At 39.1% G+C, this 22,959-nt stretch overlaps 2 protein-coding genes across 3 annotated transcripts in view; both read left to right on the top strand.

The window, feature by feature from the left end:
• pdgfrb (platelet-derived growth factor receptor, beta polypeptide) overlaps positions 1-9,998 on the top strand; it is a 29,031-nt gene extending 19,033 nt beyond the window's left edge. The window contains exons 13-23 of the mRNA XM_080900946.1: positions 339-443; positions 757-867; positions 2,077-2,233; positions 2,489-2,655; positions 2,984-3,096; positions 3,423-3,545; positions 3,768-3,879; positions 6,019-6,118; positions 6,215-6,320; positions 7,284-7,573; positions 8,212-9,998. Coding sequence (XP_080757072.1) covers positions 339-443; positions 757-867; positions 2,077-2,233; positions 2,489-2,655; positions 2,984-3,096; positions 3,423-3,545; positions 3,768-3,879; positions 6,019-6,118; positions 6,215-6,320; positions 7,284-7,573; positions 8,212-8,359 — 1,532 coding nt within the window. The 3' untranslated portion in view covers positions 8,360-9,998. The remainder of the gene's footprint in view (positions 1-338; positions 444-756; positions 868-2,076; positions 2,234-2,488; positions 2,656-2,983; positions 3,097-3,422; positions 3,546-3,767; positions 3,880-6,018; positions 6,119-6,214; positions 6,321-7,283; positions 7,574-8,211) is intronic.
• Positions 9,999-10,326: 328 nt separating this feature from the next.
• csf1ra (colony stimulating factor 1 receptor, a) lies at positions 10,327-22,135 on the top strand. 2 transcript variants are annotated; one of them, XM_080901529.1, is made up of 22 exons: positions 10,327-10,532; positions 10,893-10,955; positions 12,367-12,645; positions 12,759-13,046; positions 13,396-13,532; positions 13,629-13,794; positions 13,926-14,127; positions 14,461-14,576; positions 14,698-14,809; positions 14,955-15,154; positions 15,427-15,518; positions 15,650-15,776; positions 15,911-16,036; positions 16,181-16,291; positions 16,410-16,572; positions 16,652-16,743; positions 16,838-16,941; positions 18,167-18,289; positions 18,380-18,491; positions 18,573-18,672; positions 19,699-19,810; positions 20,107-22,135. In XM_080901529.1, the coding sequence occupies exons 2-22, from the start codon at positions 10,910-10,912 to the stop codon at positions 20,245-20,247; spliced, it is 2,949 nt and encodes a 982-aa protein (XP_080757655.1). In that variant the 5' UTR covers positions 10,327-10,532; positions 10,893-10,909; the 3' UTR covers positions 20,248-22,135. The 2 variants fall into 2 exon arrangements, with proteins under 2 accessions (XP_080757655.1, XP_080757656.1); XM_080901530.1 differs by having other exon boundaries at positions 10,328-10,532; positions 15,911-16,015.
• The last annotated feature ends 824 nt before the right edge of the window (positions 22,136-22,959 follow it).

The raw sequence follows: 22,959 nt of genomic DNA, 5'->3' as shown, positions 1-22,959 counted from the left end.
TGGAATACTAAACAAACCTTGTTAAACGTCTCTTATCAGCTCCAGTGGCACTTCATTTTTAAAGCCCTATTCACAGAGAGCTTTTAAACCTTCATGTCTAATGACTGACATGTTCATAGTCAGCTGCTCACCTACAAACAGGACACATCTCAACATCGAGAAAAACATCATATGCTCTTAATAAATACTATTTATCTGCAATAATCTTCCCTTCTTCAGAAAATAACATACATTTGCTGACACCAATATTTTAGTTAAAAATGGTCTCCGTTACTTTTGCAGGTCCAATGTGGGCCCCATTCAGACTCTGTCCTTCTGAGCTCCTCTTTGTGTTTCAGGTCGCACTCTTGGATCAGGAGCGTTTGGCAGGGTGGTCGAGGCAACTGCGTATGGTCTCACGCATTCGCAGTCCAGCACAAAGGTGGCAGTGAAAATGCTGAAATGTAAGCCCTACAATATAAAAACAAAGCAGAAAGCCATGTGCGTAATTTGTGTGAACAGTATATGAACCCCCGCATAGCTGTCAGATGTTGTGACACCAGTGCCATATTCCTTTGGGCTCATAGAGAGCAGCAGCCTGCTGAGCTTTAGTTTGCTTGCCAGCCTGATTCAAGTCATAGCTCACAGGTCATTGAGCAGTTTGGCAAAGGCACAGTGTGTCCTGCTCTCAGGGTATCTATTTCCAACTACCCTAAGTTTATGCATCTAATTTTTCCAGCTTTTTCTTCCCTTCTTTTTCCATCTTCTGACATCCAGCTACAGCCAGAAGGAGTGAAACTCAGGCCCTGATGTCAGAATTAAAGATCATGAGTCATCTGGGTCCTCACCTCAACATCGTAAACTTGCTAGGGGCTTGTACCAAACATGGTGAGCATGCATCACAATGACAAACTGTGGAAAACTGCTTTGATACACATGTCTGTCTGCTCATTTTAGCTTTGTTTAATGCAAAAGGTACCGGATAATAGTGGTGAAGATTTGTTTAAGTCAAAGGCGGGAAGTTCAGTGGCATTTGGTGCTGGATTGGCCTATATTTTTTTAACATTAAAGTCACAATACATTTACCATCAAAATAATCAGTACAAAAGGTTACAAGTAAGAAAATGTGACTAATAGAAAATGATTTTTTAAATATAGAAAAGTACAATTTATCATTTTGGAAGTTTGCTTTTCTTGCACAGAAACAAGTTTATTTCACTGGTCAAAGGAATAGAAAAGCATTCTTGGCTTTCTTACACATGATTAAAAACAAAACTACTGGAAACTGAAAGCATAATAAAATGGACAAAATTAGTCAACCAAGTAAAAATAAGGTTTTGAACCAGCCTGTTTGTTAGAAATTTGATGTAACCCATTTACCATAGCATGCTTTTTAAATGGACCTTTCTAAATGGCTCTTTATACTACCTCACCAGACTTCCTAAACCCTTGTCTAACTTCTTAAAACAGTGCTTTGATTTACCCTAAAATGGCATGCAATGCTTCTGAGTGTGACTCTACCATTCATAGCAAAAGGGTTCTCAGAATAATACCCTTGGAAATGTAAAAGTTTGCTACATCTAATAGTGAATATACTCACATCACTACTGACTACTGACTCTACTGACTCTACAACAGAAAAAAGTATCCATTATTCTACTCCCACCCCACTTTTTTTGGGTAACGATGTGAGAACTCCTGCTCTAGATTATATAATTCACATTACATTGCACTTTGGATAATGAGTTAATGAGTGTTGGCATGTCTTGCACTTTAAATAGCTGTGGAATTTCTTTAAAGAATGCTGAATGAAAGAAAACAGCCAAGTGCATTAACTGTAACACATCAGAGCTTACAAGTGGGGTTTTTTTTACATCTAGAACAGCTGGTTTTGCAAAGAGAAGCAGCAAAAGAGAGTCCCTCAGTTAAATATGCTCAAAGCATAGAGTCAGCCACACAGTGAAAAAAGTACTGTATAAAAGCTCTATATTTTTGAAAGTTATAGTTGATTTTATGAGGCATACATAATACATACAAGTATAAAGAACATATTGTATTAATATTGTTATTGTTTTACTTCTTGTTCCCTGATCACAGGCCCTTTGTACCTGGTGACTGAGTACTGTCGCTATGGCGACCTGGTGGACTACCTGCACAGGAACAAGCACACGTTCCTGCAGTACTATGCTGAGAAAAACCAGGACTACAGTTGTCTCATCTCCAGAGGAAGCACCCCTCTCAGCCAGAGGAAAGGGTGAGCGAAGCAGACTGGAGCTTTCAGAGCTGCACAAAGGGCGTTTTTGTATGATGTGGGAGGTTCTTTTTATTAAAACCTCCTCTTATGTACTTTGAAACATTAGGTAAATATACTTTATTGATTCCTAAGGGGATATTTTTCTGTTGTAAAGTTTCAGATGATGAAGGAGCATAAATAAACAAATATGCCTTTAAGGTCAGTTTAGTGCACTTTTCAGACACAATAAATATATATATATCTCCATCCCTCCAGCTATGTGTCTTTCGGAAGTGAGAGTGATGGAGGATACATGGACATGAGCAAAGATGAGCCCTCAGTCTACGTTCCCATGCAAGAGCAGATAGATTCCATCAAATATGCAGATATCCAGCCTTCTCCGTACGAGGCTCTCTACCAACACGGCTTCTACCAGGAACAAGGTTTGATTTGAGCCAGTTTACCACTGTTTTAAAATCACTTTAACCATGATGGATGATGAACTCTGCCACTATAAGCTGTACTTCTGGTTGAAAAGCACAGTGCTTTACATATAATAGACTAATGAATACGTGTTTTCTTAACTGATCAAATGCTGGAGATAATGTACAGACAAATGTGGCAACATATAAAGAGCCTGATCTCTTTTTACCCAGGCAGTCACAGGACAGCCAGAGTTCCCCCATCACAAAAGACAATGTCTTCATTCATGTTCATCACCTTCCTTTTTTTTTTCTCCTGCTGATCCTTTCACCTTGTCACTGTGTTCAGGAGTCAACAGATTAGACCTGGTGATCAGCGACTCTCCCAGTCTCACCTACGAAGATCTTTTAGGATTCAGCTACCAAGTGGCGAAGGGGATGGAGTTCCTTGCCTCTAAGAACGTATGATATTTTATAAAATACTCATCTCAACCTTCTAGATAACTGCCATTTTGTGCCCATTTAAACAAAGATGAAATTAGAAAATTAGTCTTAATTTTCCGATTATGTAGAGAAGAATTGGAAGCTTAGTTTAGCATAAAAAAATTTTGAAACAGAGAAAAGAAACTGGAGAAAGCAGGTAGCCTGACTGTGTCAAAAGAAGACAGAAGAAATAGAGATCAGCTAATCAGCATCCAAATTTGCAGCAATATGTAAAAGGAAAAATTGTGCTTATGTGGCAACCTCATGATGATTACAACAGGTATATTCGTTTTCCTCCTCCGCAGTGTGTCCATCGTGACCTGGCTGCCAGGAACGTCCTGATCTGTGAGGGCAAGCTGGTGAAGATTTGTGACTTCGGCCTGGCCAGAGACATCATGCATGACTCCAACTACATCTCTAAAGGCAACGTAAGTATAAAAAAAACCCAGTGGTTTATGGAAAAACTTATGGAAAGTTATTCTATTCTGTTCTGACAAGTTTTCACCTGTTTTGGCTTTTTATCCGCGTATAACAGAAATTTAATAGCAGCAAATAAATTCTAGCTGGACTCTTTTAGCCCTCCTGACTGTTGCATGTTTCAAATTAGGAACAGTGGTTCTTTAATAAGATGTGTTTCTTCTTTCATTCAGACGTTCCTTCCCTTGAAGTGGATGGCACCTGAAAGCATTTTCCATAATTTGTATACCACCCTAAGCGATGTGTGGTCATATGGCATTCTGCTTTGGGAGATTTTCACACTGGGTCAGTTCAGGCACACTCACATCAACACACAAAAAGCTTTTAGTCCTACTACTGAAGTGCTGTATTCATATTGTAGAAGAGAATCACCTTATTTGTAAGTGATAATATAGGACACTTTGTTCCAATGTTCCCATTAAATTTTCATGTGTCTGAGCGAACACACAAACTCCCTGAGCGATCCCTTGGACAACTGTGAGCAACAGCAGACGTGTGCACTGTGGTCATGCCAGCATCCAAGTTACATGGTTTATTATTATATTTATTATTTATTATTAAAATAATCAAATTACAGCATTTACATTTTTGTTAGACTACTTTTAATTAACTGCTTTAACCCACTTACAATGAAAATTAAAAAAAATCTTGTTCATGTCCTGTGTAGTATGTTAACACTATTGGAAGTAAAAATAACTTGAACTCCAATTTTGAAAACAAAACTTTTTTTTTCTTTTTGTACAGTGTATAATGACCAATGTTGGGCAATTAATTATATAGTTACTTCTTCAAAAAAGTAACTGAGTTATGCAAACAGAAAAGTTTTTTGCAGCTATTTACTTAAAAATGCAGCCAAGGTGTTTTTTTAAATATACATTTCAAACTATTTACAGAACAATCAGCTCTTCTGCATGAAATTTGATGCCACACAAATTATTTGTGCCACTCCAAAAAATAATTTCTGTCCACTATGAGATAAAGGAGAACAACAGCCTGATACCTGCAGGCCTGACAACAGGAGCTGTATCACTCCTGTAACACCTGTAACATTCAGCAGTCGCCTCATTGTTCTGACACACAACAAAACTATTGACTACACTACACACTAACTACACAAGATTTGCGCTAAACATTGCAAATCTCTCACATCTCAAAACACCTCCGTCACTCCTAAAACTTCCCTCTTCCTAAACATCTAAATACCATGTTGCCATATCATTTTTTGATTTGTCGACATGGTACATTTTTCCACCAATAGGAAAGGGTGGGGTTTTTTGGTGTTGTTTTTGCTCACAGTGCTTTCGAGCGTTTTCCTAATAAAACGCTGTTTTTACCGTTTCTTCCTGCAGTAAATATAAACAATGATAATATTCAGGAAGAAAACCAAACATTGCAGATATTTTTATCATAACTCTGGTTTTACGTGGCCTATCGACACAATTTAAAAACTAGTATAAAGTCCACACTCTAGTATAAAGTCCAAAACTAGTATAAAGTCCACACAACGTGGCTTCACTCCACATCAGCCACGCCGCTTTGCTAGCTAAAACACAGGTGTCGGCACATAAGGACGCTGTCATAGCCTGTCAACGACGTTGATTAGCTGCGTATATACAAGTGTGAATTGCATTATAGGCTGGACTATGGGATAAGGGGGCATCGTTCTAATCCCATACGGGAGCAGCCAGTCACTTACTGACTAACACTGCAAAACAGAATTGTTAGTGTATTAATCTTAATTTCAATTCAGGTTAGAACTCTCCTGGACTCTTTACAAACTTCTCTATCCTAAAGTGTAACCAATAAAGAGACATACAATTTCCATGTGACAGTAAAGGAGAGTATAGGAGGCCATGGCAAATCTTCTGTTCTATGTCTAATTGCAAGTACGTACCAGTTTCTTTGAAGCTTCATATGAGGTCAGTCTTCCAATTAGGCACAGTCAAGCTTTGAAATCAGCATTTCCTTACTCAGAGTATTGTGAGTTTTTTGTTGTTTGTTTTTAAGCATCCTTTCACCATTTTTTTGAAAGTACCATAAAAACAAAGTTGACAGTTTGTAGGATATGCACTTGTAAGCAAGAGTGGTGAAAACATACAATCCACTTTTGTAAGCGAGACACTTACGAAATTCTCTGTATTTCCTTGTCTAAATGTGAAATTAACTGGACTTTATGGGTCAATTTTTCTCACAGATCTGGGTCAGAATAAATACTTTACTTTACTGAAGTTGAAATAATAAGTCAGTGTTCTGCTTCTTGGAAAACCCATTAAATTCACTCAATGTCTCAGTGTCTCATAGGCTGAAACAATTTAATTCTGTGTGCAAGGTTGCATTATGTTGGATACAGATCTCAATTAGATTCCTAGCCTTTGCTTCTGATTTCTAAGTCAGCTTTTGAATGATCTCAAATGTTCTCTGCAGGAGGGACCCCCTACCCTGATTTGCCCATGAATGAATTATTCTACAGTGCTTTGAAGAGAGGCTACCGAATGGCCAAACCCACCCATGCCTCCGATGACGTGTGAGTCTCACTTTCACCGTGACATTTTCTTGCCTTTTCAACAACTTTTGAAAAGAAACACACTTATTTCCTTATTTCATGTTGCTCATGTTGCAGTTATGAGATTATGAAGAAATGCTGGGATGAAAAGTATGAGAAAAGGCCCGAGTTCTCATTTCTGGTCCACAGTGTGGGGAATATGCTGACAGACAGCTATAAAAAGGTACATAATAACACTTCCTAGTAGCTGGATGAGATATTGGCAAGCATTCAAGTACTTTACATTGGTGCAATTTCACAGTAATTTCACTTTAACCTTAAAATTGAACTGTAAAAAATTTGTAAAAAAACAAAAACAACAGTTTTATGGTTATATTTTTATGCTTCTGCTTCAGCCAAACTCAGATGGAAATCTGGTGTTTTTTAAGTTCTTTTTCAGTCACCTTATGACATTAGCAATAATAGTTACTTGTTTTTTATTCTTTAAAATAAAGCAGTTCCACACTAAACCCTAACCCCTTCTTTTATTCAGTATTTGTATTACCTCCCACCAATACAGTGATTTAAATATATTTTTAAACTCTTTTACAGTCATTTACCATTAATACATATTTTATAAGTAACACATATTACATATGTTGCAAGTGTTTTCAGAAAGTGTTGGCAATATAACCTCAAAATGAAATCACAATATTTAAAAATCTTTCTAACAATTTTGATATTTTTGACAAACAGAAAACAGAATAGAAATACTGAATGATTTATTTAGTAATATTTTATTTATTCCAGTAAGTAATAATAAGTAAATGAATGACATTTTCCATGTTTTTATTGCACTCATTATTATAATGAGCTAATGTCACCAATGCCACACTACCTACCTTGAAGTGTGAAGCAAGGTGCCAAAAGCAGGAGCATCATAGCGCAGTAGTTGCACTCCATATGACAGCTCTTCCTGTTAAATGGAGTGCAACTAGTGACTTGGAGACTATTGATGTAGCTCTCTTTTGAATATATTAAATCATCATCAGAGGTTAAAGAAATTACCCCTTCCTGAGTTTAGGTTTGTCACAGTCAATAAAAAACACAAGTAATTTCACTAAAATGCTCATCATCATTCTTCTTACAAGCTCATCAGACTGCTCCTACGCTGTTAAGGTAATCAAACTCTCTCTCCTGACAACAGAGATACAACCAAGCCAACGAAAACTTCACGAAGAGTGACCACCCGGCAGTCGCCCGCACCAAACCTCAGCTGACCTCACCCTTTCCAATCACCAACCCAGCATTTGGCACCCCATCTCCTGTCACACTCCAATCTCCACTGGATGCCTACAACCAAAACTCAAGGCCTAGACAAGACTTCAGACAAGAGGCACAGGAAGTCATACCGTCATACAACGAGTACATCATTCCCATTCCGGACCCGAAGCCAGAAGACGCTTTCACTGACGTGCCATCGGAAAGTCCTGGAAGGTACAGAGTCACTGAAAGGATGCTGCAAATGTGTGCCAAGAGCAGGGATTGAAACAAAGATGAATTCGTGTTTGCTTAACCCAAGCAGTTTTTTCATCCAAACACCCACTCATCCAGATGTTGAGCTGAAACAATAGCCGTATTATGGAGAAGTGTTTTTACTGCTTAGATAAACACACACTCAGCATTAATGAGAAAATGAATGTTTGAACCACCAAAGTTTTAGTTTTAGTCACATTTAACTTGAACATAGATTTTTTTTTCCCAGTTTGGGAGTGATCCAAACCAGTGATGGAAATGTTTTTGTTTTACATTTGAAGTCTTACCTTGTAACCTTTGTCCAAGATCACTGACACAGATCACTGATTTTTTTTAGATCATATTTGGTAATAAAAACCAAATAAACATCCACCATTTAGCTGGCATATGAAAATAATATATACGGATATAATAAGACAGCTAGCACCTTGGGCTTTTATACCACCAATATATGTTTTGGTGGTTTTTATGAACCTTTTTATGAACAAGTTCATGTTGAAATACTTCATCTAGAACAACACCTCAAAAAGAGCCGTCTGTGTACGACTTTGTGATTAAATGCACTGTGTGAACTTGTGAATGGTTTTTTTCACCTTCAGCTCTGTAGTTGTGGGGGAGGAGACCGACTCCATGTCTCAGGACACTGCTGACACCCTTCCAGAGGAGGACCGGCTGGAAGAGACCAGCGAGAGAGACGCTCTGTTGGGCTCCTCCGGGACACCTGAGGTAGAAGACAGCTTCCTGTAGCCAGATGTAGGAGCCCAGAGGAAACAGATTTCCTTTCTGGGGCTGAAAAGGGAACGTGAATAAACTAAAATGTAGCATAGAGACTGAGATGGAAATCTCTGTATTTTCACTAAGCACACAGAAAGTTTCTTCTTTTGTTTTTTAACTACAAGTAGTTAACTACAAAATTGTCTTCTGTCATTCGGTTGTATTAGGAAATTTGCTACAAATTAATGCGGTACCCTCCTCACAATTTACACTTAGTTTACAATGTGTAGTGAGGCTTATGAGGCCTTATTAAATAAGTGCTTTATCTTTTAGATAACTAATCAACAACTGTTCCCCATATTCACTGTTCAAAAGTAGGCTGCATTTCCTTTTTTTAAAAAGTACGAAATCATTGACACAATATTGTGAGAAAACCTCGAATCCATTTTTCTGTGTAGAATTCGTCCACGTTGCAACAGGCTTAAGTGGCCGATTGAAGCCAACTAGACTTCTATTTAGGTTTCTGAAGACATTTCACCTCTCATCTGAAAGGCTCCTTGGAGGTAGTCCTAAGAGTTGCTCACCCACCCTGTTATCATGTGAGTTCTTAGGATCACCAGACCCAAGGCATGGGTCAAAGTGTGAGTTTCACCCATGTTTCCCTAATGACTCACATGATGAGGACCACCTACAGATGACAATCAGGCGTGAGGTTAAAGACCTGCTAGCCCACATCAGGGTTTTTAGAGCTAAAGAGGCTTTTCAGGTAAGAGGTTAAACATCCTCAAGAACCTGAAAGGAAGTTAATTTGCCTTTAAATGACAAGTTCGACAACATGACAACATTTTGTCCTAAAGCATGATCAGATGTGAAATGGCGATATATAAATGAAAACCTTACCTTGGGTACAGTCAAGAGGACTAATCGTAGTAAATACAAACAGGTTCCACATGCACTGTTTTAATGTGAGATATACTTTATTTTTTAGTTTAATATGCCACAGCGTCTGTGTTTTTATTTGTGTATTTTGAATATTATCTTGTATGTGATGTGTGTGTATGAAAACTTTTGGGAGTTTTTTTTGTCCTGTATGCTTAACTCATAGTTCTGTGCCAGATTTGCACTTTATGTAGAAAATGTGGATATTCATAACAAAAAAATAATTTCAATTATGTGAAAGTTACATCGCAGCAACTGGGGATCTAATGTTAGAGTGATTATGATATGCAGTTTCTGTGACTCTCAAGTGAAAACAATAAATACAGCATATCACTGCCTTAGCACAAGATGGCACAGATGAGTGCCTTTGTATAGACTGATTGTTGTCTCGGGCTGTTGTTGCTTGCATATGAAGGGCTGCTGCTCAAGAAATAGATAGCCATAAATATGTACACATGAAAAAAATCTAAAAAAAAAAAATACCTGTAGTCTTCTGTTGCTTTGGATAACACTAACTGTGTTTCAACGTAATTCACCACTTAAAGGAAGAACACGTCTTTTTATGTCCTGTAGCCTTTCTTACTCTATGTAAAATGCACAAGATCACTGTTATCACAAGCTATGGTACCAAAGCTCTTCTTAACGTTTACAAATGTATTTTTTATATGTGTCATTTTCTATGTTGTAAATGTGACAATAAAGTGTATAATCGTAGTATTGCTTGGATAACTGGTGTTTTCTTTGGTGTCTCTCACTGTCATTTCTGCTGTTAATGAAACTCAAGCACATTAAAAAAAGGAAAACTTTCTGTAATATTTCTGTGATTTAATTTTCTCACTCTCCATTTTCACAGTTTATTACCGAGCTGCATTTCTAAGCCTGACGCATGTCCAAAGTTCAGCGGAAATGAAGATGATTGGTCTCACCTCTGCGGATGTTTCGATATTATTGTGCCTTTCAGAGGCCAATTGACACTGCCTCATTAATTTGTTGAGCATGATATGCTGACTGCCCCCCCACCCCCAACACGTCGCCTCTCTCTCACACACACACACACACACACATTGTTCCTCCACCCCTCTACCACTTGCTCTCAAGACAACTTTCTGTTTGCTGTGTGACTTGTGGCAAAAAGCCTGTAAACAAGAAAGAAGAAGGAGCGCGGAGACGCACAGAAAGGGAACGAGGAACTCAGCTGTGTCAGCTCTGGATGCTGGAAACTTCTGACTCAGGGAAGTTATTAGATCCAAGCTGAAGACATCTGCAGGTGAAAACACTGGAAAGAAATATGGGCTGCTTCTATAATTCATAATTCTGTGTTTCAAGTTAGAGTGACTCTTTACTTTTAATACATGCACCAATGAAATTCTTTCTCGGGGTATGTCATTCTTTAATTGTTTTTATGATCTCAAGTTTTAATATTTCAATTCTGGTTTTATTACACTGGTAATAATAATGGAAACAGTTTGTTCAGTGTTTTTCTTGATCATTCAGAAAGAAGTAAAAGATGAAATTCAGTGATAGCAACAGTTGCTTCTTTGGGGGGTTTTGTTTTTAAGCTCGCACCCATCACTACAAATCAGGTTTTTTCTTCCTGCGCTAATAAGTAACAATGTTTAAACTCCAGGTCTGAGTTGATCAAGGATGTTGTCCTACCTTATGCTGTGGCTTGTGGCCTCCACTGCTTCAGGTAAGCTCTGAAAAGCAACAATTTCAATTGCTGTGATTTTGCCCCCTTATATCAGATGTTTGCTTTTCATTTTTGTCTTGTTTTTGAAAACTAATGTGGACTTACATGTTAAAACCACAATTTGTTAGATGTGAAAGATGACTGGGTAAAGCACGTAACTGTCACATTCCCCGATAGACTTAAAGAATGAAAAGTACTGTGTGAGTAAAGTTTGTATAACACTAAAAGATTAAGTTAGTGAAATCAAATTAAATGTGCTTACAGAAAATAGCATTCATCTGTTTATGTTTTTAAATGTGAGATGTAAACATGTCAACAACATACTCATCATATTTGGAGTGATGCACTTGTACTCACAGCAGAGAAGAGCTGACAGCCTTCTCAGCTGTTGATTGTCTTCAGTTTTGGGGGTTTAGGGTTGTTCTTGTGATAATATTTAACATCACAAATATAAGTATCACCCGACAGCCATCCAATTGCAATTTCATTTATTTGCATTTTAATAGATAAAAGCATCTCTTGTTTCGCTGAGTTAGGTCTGAATGAATTAGCTTTGCTTTCTGGTTGATTATTGTATAACGTTTATAATGGGTCATATTGAGGTTGCATGAATTTGGGGCAAAGGTAGCTGTTTACACTGCTGAGCAGGACATCAGAAATAAAATGCTGGCTTCACATGACATTTAATTTTCAGTGTCTTACATTGTGCTATGTGGCGAATACAAAATGCTGAACGTGGAATCTCAGTTCTGCTTCAAGATTCAACACGCACTGTAAGAAAGGCCGAATGGAAAATTTTATGACCTCTAACTGGAAAGACGTCTCAGCTTCTCCAGTGTCGGTAATTTGGCGTAATGCACTATCCAGTTTTTAAAAACGTCCAGATTCTCACCAAAGTAATCAAAGAAATCAGTGTTCTTTGTTGCAAAAAATATGCTTTATTAACCCCTCAGGGTTTGGCCCATTACACGAAATCCCTTCCTCAGAAATGGCTAATAAATATTTCTCCGCTCTCATGTGTTTAAAATTCTTAAATGTGTCTCTAGTTTTATTTTTGATGTCAAAGGCAAAGGGTCTAAGCAAAAATGACAGCAGTAATATTTGAAGTTTCCCATAGTAACTGTTTTTTTACCCCCACTGTTGAGATATAACAACAATGTGAAAAGCAGAAGTATCAAGTATAGATGGAGCCAAGAGTCTTCAATCTGTTTCCTGAATCATACTCTTAAAATAATTCTGAGTCACAGAGCAGATGAGATAATGAAATGGCGAGAACAAAAATAATATGCAACACAAAAAAAAATAAATAAATAAAAACCCTCAGAGACCATCAGGAACAAATTCAGTTCATTAAATCGTTTTACCCTATTTTTCTATGTCATTTTAATTTGTGCCATTTTCTTATTTTTAGCTGAGTGGAGGCGTCCAGTGATCAAGTTAAACTCCAAGGTGGTTAAGAGCGCTGAGGTGGTGGTCAGAGCTGGAAGACCTCTGGATCTGAGGTGTGAGGGTGAAGCACCTGTAATCTGGCAAACCAGACTACCCAAACACAGACGCTACATATCCAGGGGCAATGGGACTGTCCGTACTTTTAAAGTCGAACGTCCCACCGCAGAATTCACTGGAACGTACAAGTGTTATTACACCAGCGGGTCCCATCGTGACTCCTCGGTGTATGTGTATGTAAAAGGTGAGCTTCTGTTGTTCTGCTGCAAGCTTCCTGAAGTTTGTGCTTAGCTGGATGTTTATTAGTGTTCAGGCTAAGTTTCGCATTAGTTAATTGTTTGAAAATCCTTCTTCCAGATCCAAGTCATGTTTTCTGGACCAGCAGCACATCCCTGCAGGTGGTAGCGAAGGAGGGTGAGAGCTACCTGCTGCCCTGCCTACTGACCAACCCAGAAGCTACAGACATAAGCCTGCGCATGAACAATGGCACTTCTGTGCCACCAGGAATGAACTTTACCATCTTCAGAGACCGTGGCATTCTCATCCACAGCCTTCACCCCAGCTTTAATGCTGACTACATGTGCACGGCCAGGGTCAACGGAGTGGAGATGACTTCTAAGGCCTTTTCCATCAATGTCATTCAGAGTGAGAAAAATAATTTCCCAAAGCTTTTTTTTTTTTTTTTAGAATTCCTCTAAACTGAAACTTGTCTGGGGTGGCTGTAACTCAGGAGGTAGAGCAGGTGGTTCAGTCACTGGCTGCTTCTGTCTCTGGTCTGCATGCCTAAGTATCCTTGGGCAAGATGCTCAACCCAAGTTGCTCTCTGATGCGTTTATAGGATTTGAATATGTGTGAATATTAGATAGAAAGCACTTAGGTGTAGAAAAATGTGCTTTGAGTGCTCAAGTAGGCACTCAAAACACAAATATAAGAATCAGCCCATTACCACTTGTGTCTATTTTGACATTTGGGTATGATTTTTCTCTTTTTCTAGAGCTCCGTTTCCCTCCATACGTCTTCTTGGAGACAGAGGAATATGTACGCATAGTTGGGGAAGAACTCAAGATCCCATGCACAACACACAATCCCAACTTCTACTACAACGTCACCTGGAAATACACAACCAAATCAGTCAGTACAAGATATTTCTACGTTTTACAGTGATACTAATCAAAATTTTAATTTTTTCTTTTTCTTCTTTAAACATCTTTATGTATTTGTCTTCAGGTCCCAAAAATCACTGAGATAGTTCGCTCCAATGGTGAAAATCGCCTGGACATAGAGAGCACACTGACTATCGCTGCTGTGAACCTGGCAGACACAGGAAACATCTCCTGCATCGGTTCTAACGAAGCAGGGGTGAACACTTCGACCACATACCTGCTGGTTGTGGGTAAGCCACAAAAAAACACCCAACAGCTAAAACCTCTTGGAATTTATAAAGAAGAGCCTAAAGTATTCACTTTATAAACTGTTTAATGATTTCAATAAACTAAAATGTTTGTCTCTTCATTGTTTGAGCAGACAAGCCTTACATCAGACTATCACCCCAGCTGTCGCCTAAGCTGGCCCACAAGGGCCTCTCGGTCGAGGTGAACGAGGGAGACGATCTGGAGCTCAGCGTGCTCATCGAAGCATACCCCCACATCACAAAGCACAGATGGGACACGCCGACATCTCTCAACACAGCCACACAGGAGAACAAGCTCATCCGATACAACAACAGGTGGACTAAAATAGCTTCATGGGAAAGAAACGTGCAATACCCCTACTCATCATTCTGGTATCTCAGCAGTACAGTTAGAAAAGTGCGAAAATCAAGTGTACTACAGGAAGAGGAAGTTTTACTAAATTTGAGATTTGCTGTCCTTGCATTCTGTGTAAATCTGACCAGGTCATTATATTTCCTCAGGTCATGAAACTCAAAGAGGGAAGAGTGCTGTTCTCTTTTTATTTCACCAATGATGCATAGGAGCTGTCTGAATTCAAGACACCAAATTAGTCACTTCTGGTTCTGTAGATATTCCTCTTTTTCACCATTTATTTATTTTTGTTTTAGATACCATGCTATTCTGCAGCTGAAAAGAATGAATATACAGGAGCAGGGCCAGTACACCTTCTATGCTCAGAGTGAAATGACCAACGCATCCATCATATTTCAAGTCCAGATGTATCGTACGTGACAGAAACACAAACTAACATCGTTTAATTTTTTTCTTTGTCAACTGGTCGTATATCTCGATCATTCACTGTTGACTAATTATTGTTTTTCCCCCTCATTTCTTCCCACTGGCAGAGAGACCAATTGCTGTCGTGAAATGGGAAAATGTAACCACACTTACTTGCACTTCGCATGGCTATCCTCCTCCCAGAATCCTCTGGTATCAGTGTTTTGGAATCCGACCCACGTAAGTATAACTGCGCATAAAAGACCTCACCCAGTCTCTGACCCTGTGAATGAACACAAACTGTAGTGATTTTAGTGATTTCTCTCTGAGATAAGGTTAAGCACTGACGTTTCTGTCAGTTTATTGCCTTTCTCTATCTGTGCAGGTGCAATGAAAACAATACTGGACTGCAGCTGGCAATCCCTCTCCGAGCTCCTACAGTGGAGGTCCAGAGGGAGGAGTACGGGGCTGTGGAAGTGGAAAGCGTCCTCACTGTGGCGTTTTCCAACAGGAGGATGACGGTTGAGTGTGTGGCTTTCAACCTCGCTGGCGTCAGCAGTGACACTCTTGCTGTGAACGTTAACGGTGAGCACTCGATCATATGTCCATTTTAAGGCTGCTCTCTAAATTTCTAATTTCTCTAGAGTACCATTACTGGATGTGGTTCAGATCTAATCTAATGTTTCTTTCATGGAAAGAAAAAAAATGTTATTTCTCTTCTTTTCTGAGCATGTTTATTAATTATCCTCAATAAATATGCAAGTGCTAGATAAATTCTGTTTAAGGACATCAGCTTGTATGTCACACAGCCAGTCTTAATGAGGTTAACTCACATTGAAATCTCTCTCTATGAACAGACTGGCCCTTTACTTCCCTTCTGATTGGAGCGGCAGCGATTTTGACCATCCTTCTTGTGCTCCTCATTTTCCTGTTTTACAAATACAAGCAGGTAGGTTGAGTCAATTCTTAAAAAATAACATCGCAAAATAAACTGTAAGAAGCATCTCCAACATCCAAATATGACGCCCAAAAACATTTATGAAAGCAGTTACTCCATTCTTTACTGACTTTATTTTTAAGAAACCGAGGTATGAGATCCGCTGGAAGATCATTGAGGCGAGAGATGGGAACAATTACACCTTCATTGACCCCACGCAGCTGCCCTACAATGAAAAGTGGGAGTTCCCTAGAGACAAGCTCAAATTAGGTGTGCAACGTGTTTGTCAAATTGACTAAATTCTCATTATATTACATCAAAATAATAATAATTGAATATTTGATTGTAAATTGCAGACTAGGTTGAAGTCAAAATGCTCCTCTGTGTATTTTCTCTACAAACAGGGAAGATCCTGGGTGCAGGCGCATTTGGAAAAGTTGTTGAGGCCACTGCTTATGGAATGGGAAAGGAAGAAAATGTGATGCGCGTAGCTGTGAAAATGTTAAAAGGTTTGGATCCACTGTTGCACTGTGAGTTTTTTTGAGTTGAGCGTGACAGATCTTTCATGGAAAATAGGACCTAACTGAGAGGTTATTGTCCACATGAGCAAGTCAGACTGACTCTGTGTAAAAGACATTATATTTAGACCTCTGAAAAAAAACCTGTTTCTGCAGCCCGTGCCCATTCAGATGAGAGGGAGGCTCTAATGTCTGAACTGAAGATCTTGAGTCACCTGGGTCACCACCAGAACATCGTCAACCTACTTGGAGCCTGCACCTATGGAGGTCAGAGAACGCAGATGAAACGGAAATACTGCAAAAACTTGTGTTAAAATTAGAAGTCATCCATATCATGGAAAATCCTGTTTAACTAAGCATGCAAGCTCATTTCAACGGTCATCAGGTCCAGTGCTTGTGATCACTGAGTACTGCAGCCTCGGCGACCTCCTGAACTTCCTTCGCCAGAAGGCAGAGACATTTGTGAACTTTGTCATGAATATTCCCGACATCATGGAAAATTCTACCGACTACAAGAACATCTGCAATCAGAAGCAGTTCATTCGAAGGTACATCAGCAAACACACTTAATGAAAGAGGACATGTGAAATGTATCCAAGCACTGATATCTCTGTTTACTTTTAACAGCGATAGCGGGATCTCCAGTGAAACCTCGAGCACCTACTTGGAGATGAGACCCAGCCGCTTAGCAGAGTTGCCAACTGTGGAATCATCTGATGGTAAGCTCGTCATCAGCCTGAGGTTTAAATTGTTGAAAATGATCAGATCAGTGTGCTGATCGCAGGATTTTATTCCTATCTGATTCTTTTCTAGACCTTGTCTGTGAGGAGAGTGGTGACTGGCCGCTGGATATTGATGACCTGCTCAGATTTTCCTTCCAAGTAGCTCAGGGCCTCGACTTTTTGGCCAGGAAAAATGTGAGTTTAACACTCCATTAACAAATTAGAAATTTGACGCTTTCTGGTTTGTGAATAAGAACAGAATGTGATTCACAAATTGTTACAGCACCGCATTTAATTTGAAATAGTACAACACAACAATGCTGAAACTTTGTTGTTTTTTTATATGACAAATTATTTCATGATTTCAATTTCATACCAGAGACAAAAAAAATCATGCATTGGAAAGCAGGATGGATGTGAGGTTAACTGGTCAGAGGGCCCGGTGGCGCCAGTGTCCGGCAGCCTCGCCTCTGTCAGTGCGCCCCAGGGTCGCGCTGGCTACAATGTAGCTTGCCATCACCAGTGTGTGAATGTGTGTGTGAATGGGTGGATGACTGGATATGTAAAGCGCTTTGGGGTCCTTAGGGACTAGTAAAGCGCTATATAAATACAGGCCATTTAACTGACCGCAGGTGTAACATGATTTCATTAAGAAGCTTCCAGGAAAGGCTCAGACTTTTAGAAGTAACAATGTGGAGAGCGTCACCAAACAGTTTAGGATAATGTTTCTCTGTTTAATATTGCAGATGATGTAGATAGTAGATTATCTAAGATACATAATGTCATTATAAAAATCATACAAGGAGCAATGGCTGATCTTTAATCCGTAAGTGACATTCCAATAAAAATAGACAACGAAGAGGAACTGTGGTTTGGCTAATTTAAAAATCTTTATGGGAACAGGGGGAGCTTTAAATGGACATAAAAATGCAAACCCACATTATGCATGTATTGCTGGAGTGTGGCTCCATAGCAAGAATTATGAATATGAGGCATTATCTGATTTTTAAAAAAATGTGACAAAGAATGCATTTGAAATCTTTTATCTCATAAGGTGAGACAACCTGCTGTGACAAGTCCCCTTTCCATGTTTTTAAAGCTGATATCAAAATCATATATTTCTTTCAGTTTTAAAATCTTTTTTATTTCCTTTTTGCTGTTTAAAAAAAAAGGGGTCTTAATGTCTTACAAAAACATTGCTTTCAGCTTTCATTTGTTTTTACACAGCGTCCCTGTGTGTTAAACCACTCCTCTGGGCTTATGATGGGTATTTCCCATCACATATTTAGTCATAGTTTGACGTTGTACATTTCTTAATGGAGATCTTTCGTTCTAAATTAAGCCTTCCACTGATCTTATTGTCTTTCACTGGGCAAAGCTCTACAAGCAGAAACAAACTGTGTGAAATGCGTGTGTGCAGTGTATTCACAGAGATGTGGCTGCGAGGAATGTGCTCCTGACCAGTCGCAGAGAGGCAAAGATCTGTGACTTCGGTCTGGCACGGGACATCATGAATGACTCCAACTATGTGGTGAAAGGCAATGTAAGCATTTGATCTGATAAGAGCTAAATGTTGCTTACATGGTATCCACTGCAAATCACTTAATTTGTTTGTGTGTTGTTTTGTGCAAAGGCACGTCTGCCAGTGAAGTGGATGGCTCCCGAGAGCATCTTTGACTGCGTGTACACCGTTCAGAGTGACGTCTGGTCCTATGGCATCCTCTTGTGGGAGATCTTCTCTTTAGGTAAGAATGCGTAAACATGTGATCTGTGCTTGTATTTATTTCATGGGTTGGTGCTGAAAATCACATGTTATTCACTACTAGGCAAAAGCCCCTACCCCAGCATGGCTGTGGACACTAGGTTCTACAAGATGGTGAAGCGTGGCTACCAGATGTCCCAACCAGACTTTGCTCCACCTGAAATGTAAGTTTGACACTTCAGCAGCATGGCTCATTCAGGGATGAGTCACTGCTTCCCCTTTTTCTCAAACACTTTATTTTGTCTGAGGCTCTTATCCTGCTAACCATCACCTGATTATCAGTTGAGTTTTACGGGCGTATCAAGTGACTATCAGCAGAGTTTTTACGACTGATACAATGACAAATAATCCAATTAAAGGCCTTCGTATCAGCTCCTGACACGTAGTTAAGCAATAGTAGGAGTAATACTATGGTTATGCTTACTAACCAGTGAGATCAGCTGATAACATGCGGTGACTTTTGACTAGTAATAGGTTAATTTAATATAACAGACTTATTAATGTAGCTGATTGTGAATAGGCGCTAGCCTCCCAAAGTTCAAACAGTCTGCTTTCTAAATGGTCTTTATGAATGAACAAAGATCCTATTTTTTCCCCTTCCTGCAGTCTCGCGGGCTATCTGACATCTGAAATAACCGACAGATGAGATAACCTCATAATGCACTTCCATTATTCATGAATTTCATTTGCTTTTGGGTTCTCCCTTGACCTCAAACCTAAAACTAAATAAGTCCAAACTCCAAACTTTGCAAGCCATCGAAATTTAAAAAAAAAAAGATTTTATTTTTTTGCGATACAGCCCTAACATCTGTGTGTGCTGATTTGCCATGGCATGTCACACTAGCCAGGAATAAATGTGCTGTGGAAATAGACTGAATCTGAGTCAGGGCCAATTCATTTCTTGTTCTGCTGTGAGTCAGGCCTCAGTTCTGCCTGTTAGCCACATGATCTCAAAGCTAGAGAACCATGTAACTGCTATTTCATGGCAACTAAATGGAACTGGAGGGGCAGGGGTCCTTATAAACAAGTCTGTCTTTTTTTTTTTAACTGCGTCACCGCCTCCATAAGCCTCTCCTTATTCATCTAACTCGGCTTTACACCACACAGTCTGAGGAGTGAAAATAAGAGTGCAAAACCCCTTTAATGTACACCATGAATTGTTTCTCTGAAAGAACTCTTTTTGATTTCAGCTACGGTATCATGAAGATGTGCTGGAATCTGGAGCCGACAGAGCGTCCCACCTTCAGCAAAATCTGTCACATGATTCAAAGGCTACTTGGGGACCAACCTGAGCAGGGACAGGTGAGTTAGTCTGCATGTGCAGTGTGGGAGAAAGCACCCAGGGAGAAAAACATGTGGCGGCCCGGCCAAGATGACCTCGGGAAACCCTGTTTCTTTTAATGCTCCTTAAGAGACAGCAAATTTAGTTGTGAAGTCCAAGACCAATTACACGATTTAGATTCTTTGCGATAATGTCTGTTTGGGTGTTGTTCCAACTGAAGATACTCACAATGCCACTATTTATGTCAGTCTAAAATATAAACTCTGTAATCATGTTTTGTATAACTCTCACCATCTTGATGATACCTCTTCCGCAGTTAATGTACCAGAATGTGCAGGAGCAGGTCACGGAGGGTGAAGGGTGTGACGAGTGCTTCGACAGCCCCTGTGACCAGTCTTGTGACCACCAAGAAGAAGAGCAGCCTCTGATGAAGACCAACAACTACCAGTTTTGTTGAAAGGCCTTACGCTCAAATCAATCAGCAAACCAATCACTCTTCAACAAGGATCAGAAAACTGGCATGATCTCTAGTTTGCAGCTTGTTTCAATTGCCGGAGAGTCGTCTTATCAGCTATTTTTTGCCTGTCGTGCCTGCTCTCCAGACAGACGAGCGGCTGCGGCAAGCATGTGACCTGCCTCTTTTGCATGCGATCCATGACTAGAAATTGCCACGTCTAAAATGAAAGGAGGAAACAATGTCAACAAGTCACACAAGGTATCAAAGGGTAGTTTATTCTAAAGATTGCTCCATGGCAGACTGTTTATTAGCCCTTCTTCTGTTCTCTATTTGAGGTCAAATCTGTCAGTTTTTCCAAGCAAGAATCCGCCTGATTCTTTTGTTTTATACTTGTGAGTGTGCTCTTAATTATCTATTGCACACCATGTTTATTATACTTTTTATTACCGCCAAAGGAGACTCAGAATTATGTGTTCTTCCATCAGGATCACTGTCTTTCATTATTTTGGGGGTACAACAGTCGGAAACACTGAATTAAAACAATGAGAGCCTTTCTTCTCTCCAGACAACTTGTGTTATATTAATTACAATCAAAAAATATAAAGCGCTCAAGTTTTTCCCTTGATTAAAACATGCTTAAGGAGCCAAAGAGGAGGCAGATAATGAGTGCAGTGTTTTCCTCGCTGGGCTTTGGTCACGGCTGTATTTCTTGTGACACACTTGCAGTAGCTGTTAGTGGGTTGCAGCATGTGATTGTTCGACTTCAATCTAATTAGTCAGCGTGATTTTAGAACAAGGAGTACGACTGAGCTGAGCAGGGAAATCGGTAGATGTCTTATGGAGCAAAAGAACAATGTTTGGTGTTTGGGGTTGATGGGGTTAGCAGGGTGCAGCTGAATCTTGTACTTTCCTGTAGCGTTACATGATAAGTTTCATGCACATGTGTATGTAGCAGTCAGCCTACACTGCCAAATGTATGAAGATTATATGATCATATAAATATATATATATATATAAGCTATACGAGAGACAGAGACTGCCAATTTCTGTGACTTTGGCTACTTTAAATGTGCTTGTATCTGAATGAAACAGAAGTGAGATGTCGAATAATGTACATATAACACATGAATCAAGAATGATCTTTATTTTCACTTAGAAGAGAAACATGAATATTTCATAGATGTGTTATGTCTCGTTTTTTCTTTTGTGCAAATGAGACAATCAACAAAAAAGCTGCAAATTAAGTTGTTGCATAACTGCAGAGGCGTTCATTAAAAGATTTATCACCGAAACTCTGTGTTTCAATGTAAAGTTTTATATTATCCAACTGAAATGTTGTATTTCACACCATTTTTTTCCTTTGTTGTTCCTAACTGTGCCGACAGAAACTGTTTCCTTCGTGTTCTTCTCTCCTCGCTTCCTGTTTTTATTGGATAACATCCAGTCCACATTTCCCACAGTGTCTGTCAACAATTGCGCAACTCTAAAATCTTTATAGGGAAGTAATAATCCGGCTTCAGTTTCTATGTCAGTCTGGACTCTTTTCCTTCTCCGTGTGGGTTCAGTTAGAAACCTATTTCATTCTCTATCAGTTTCAGACCCTTTTCAGGAACTATCTTGCTCTACTTTATCAGGTGCTGAAATTTGCTCTATCAAGAAGCTGAGATATTACTGATTTTGAGCAAAGCATGATCATCATCACTATCGTCACTGGGTTGTACTCTTTTTGTCAGCTTCTGTGTGTAAAACTTTAAAAGAATCTACTCTCATATATGTGACGTGCGTTCTTACTGTGGCTTGAAACATATGACAAACTGTAAAGTATCTGTTTTGTCCACTCAAATTGTTCCTACTTTATTTTAAATGAATATAAATGTTTTATCAAGAAGCTGGTTCAGATTTGAATCTTATTTCTCATGAAAAACGTGAAAGTCGTGGAGTAAATAACAATACTTCTGTTTACATTTTAGCTTTTAAGCATTTGCTGGGACTTCATAGATGCTTCTCTTCATGCCTTGATTACAAGAGGAAGTTCATGTGCGTAATGAGGTTCATAATTTGCTGGAAGAAATTGCGGCAATTTTTCTACACAGTCACCCATTTTCTCAGAATTAACTGGACAATTTATTGACAGGGTGTTATTTAAAAAAAAAAAACGAAGCAGACTTAATATCTGTTGATTCCAAGTGTCAAATTTGAATTTTATAGTTTTTCATTGTAATTTTAAATGTGATACTCAAAGAGATCTCAGTGTGAAGAACGACATCATTATACTGGGAAAAAAAAATGAAGAGAAAGAGTAAAAGGTTTAGGAGTGTCCAAAGCAACAGGAATGAATGCAATGACCAGCTCAGCAACACCAACAGGCCTGAAAGACCTCAGAGGACAACTCAAGTATATGAAGATCTTCACAACATCTAACTAAAGGAAGTCCTGAGTCAGAAGAAGTCACATTGTTTTCAAGCTCTGCAATTATGAGTGGAAATAGAGGTTTTACACCAACATACAGTATACTTAAAAAAGTTTAAGGTCGAGATATATTTGTTCGTTCATTTTTTAATTGCACTTTCATGAACTTTAACGTCTAATGTGTTAACTGTGCCTGTAGAGTTTGACATGTCACGCTTTTTAATCTTGCAGTTTCTCTGACCTTGGGGTGAACTGACTCTTGGGAATACTGCCAACTGCTTCTTTTTTTTTTCATAATCTTTC

Source organism: Rhamphochromis sp. 'chilingali' (assembly GCF_963969265.1).
Source record: "Rhamphochromis sp. 'chilingali' genome assembly, chromosome: 13".
Lineage (NCBI taxonomy): Eukaryota > Metazoa > Chordata > Actinopteri > Cichliformes > Cichlidae > Rhamphochromis > Rhamphochromis sp. 'chilingali'.
Note: the sequence above shows the minus strand (reverse complement) of the source record. Positions and strands in the feature narration are given on the sequence as shown.

Coding starts and splice junctions, on each gene's coding strand:
- csf1ra (XM_080901529.1), top strand. CDS start 10,910: ATGTTGTCCTACCTTATGCTGTGGCTTGTGGCCTCCACTGCTTCAG. Junction 15,519..15,649: donor TGTTTTACAAATACAAGCAG/GTAGGTTGAGTC, acceptor TTTATTTTTAAG/AAACCGAGGTATGAGATCCG. Junction 16,037..16,180: donor TTTGGATCCACTGTTGCACT/GTGAGTTTTTTT, acceptor CTGTTTCTGCAG/CCCGTGCCCATTCAGATGAG.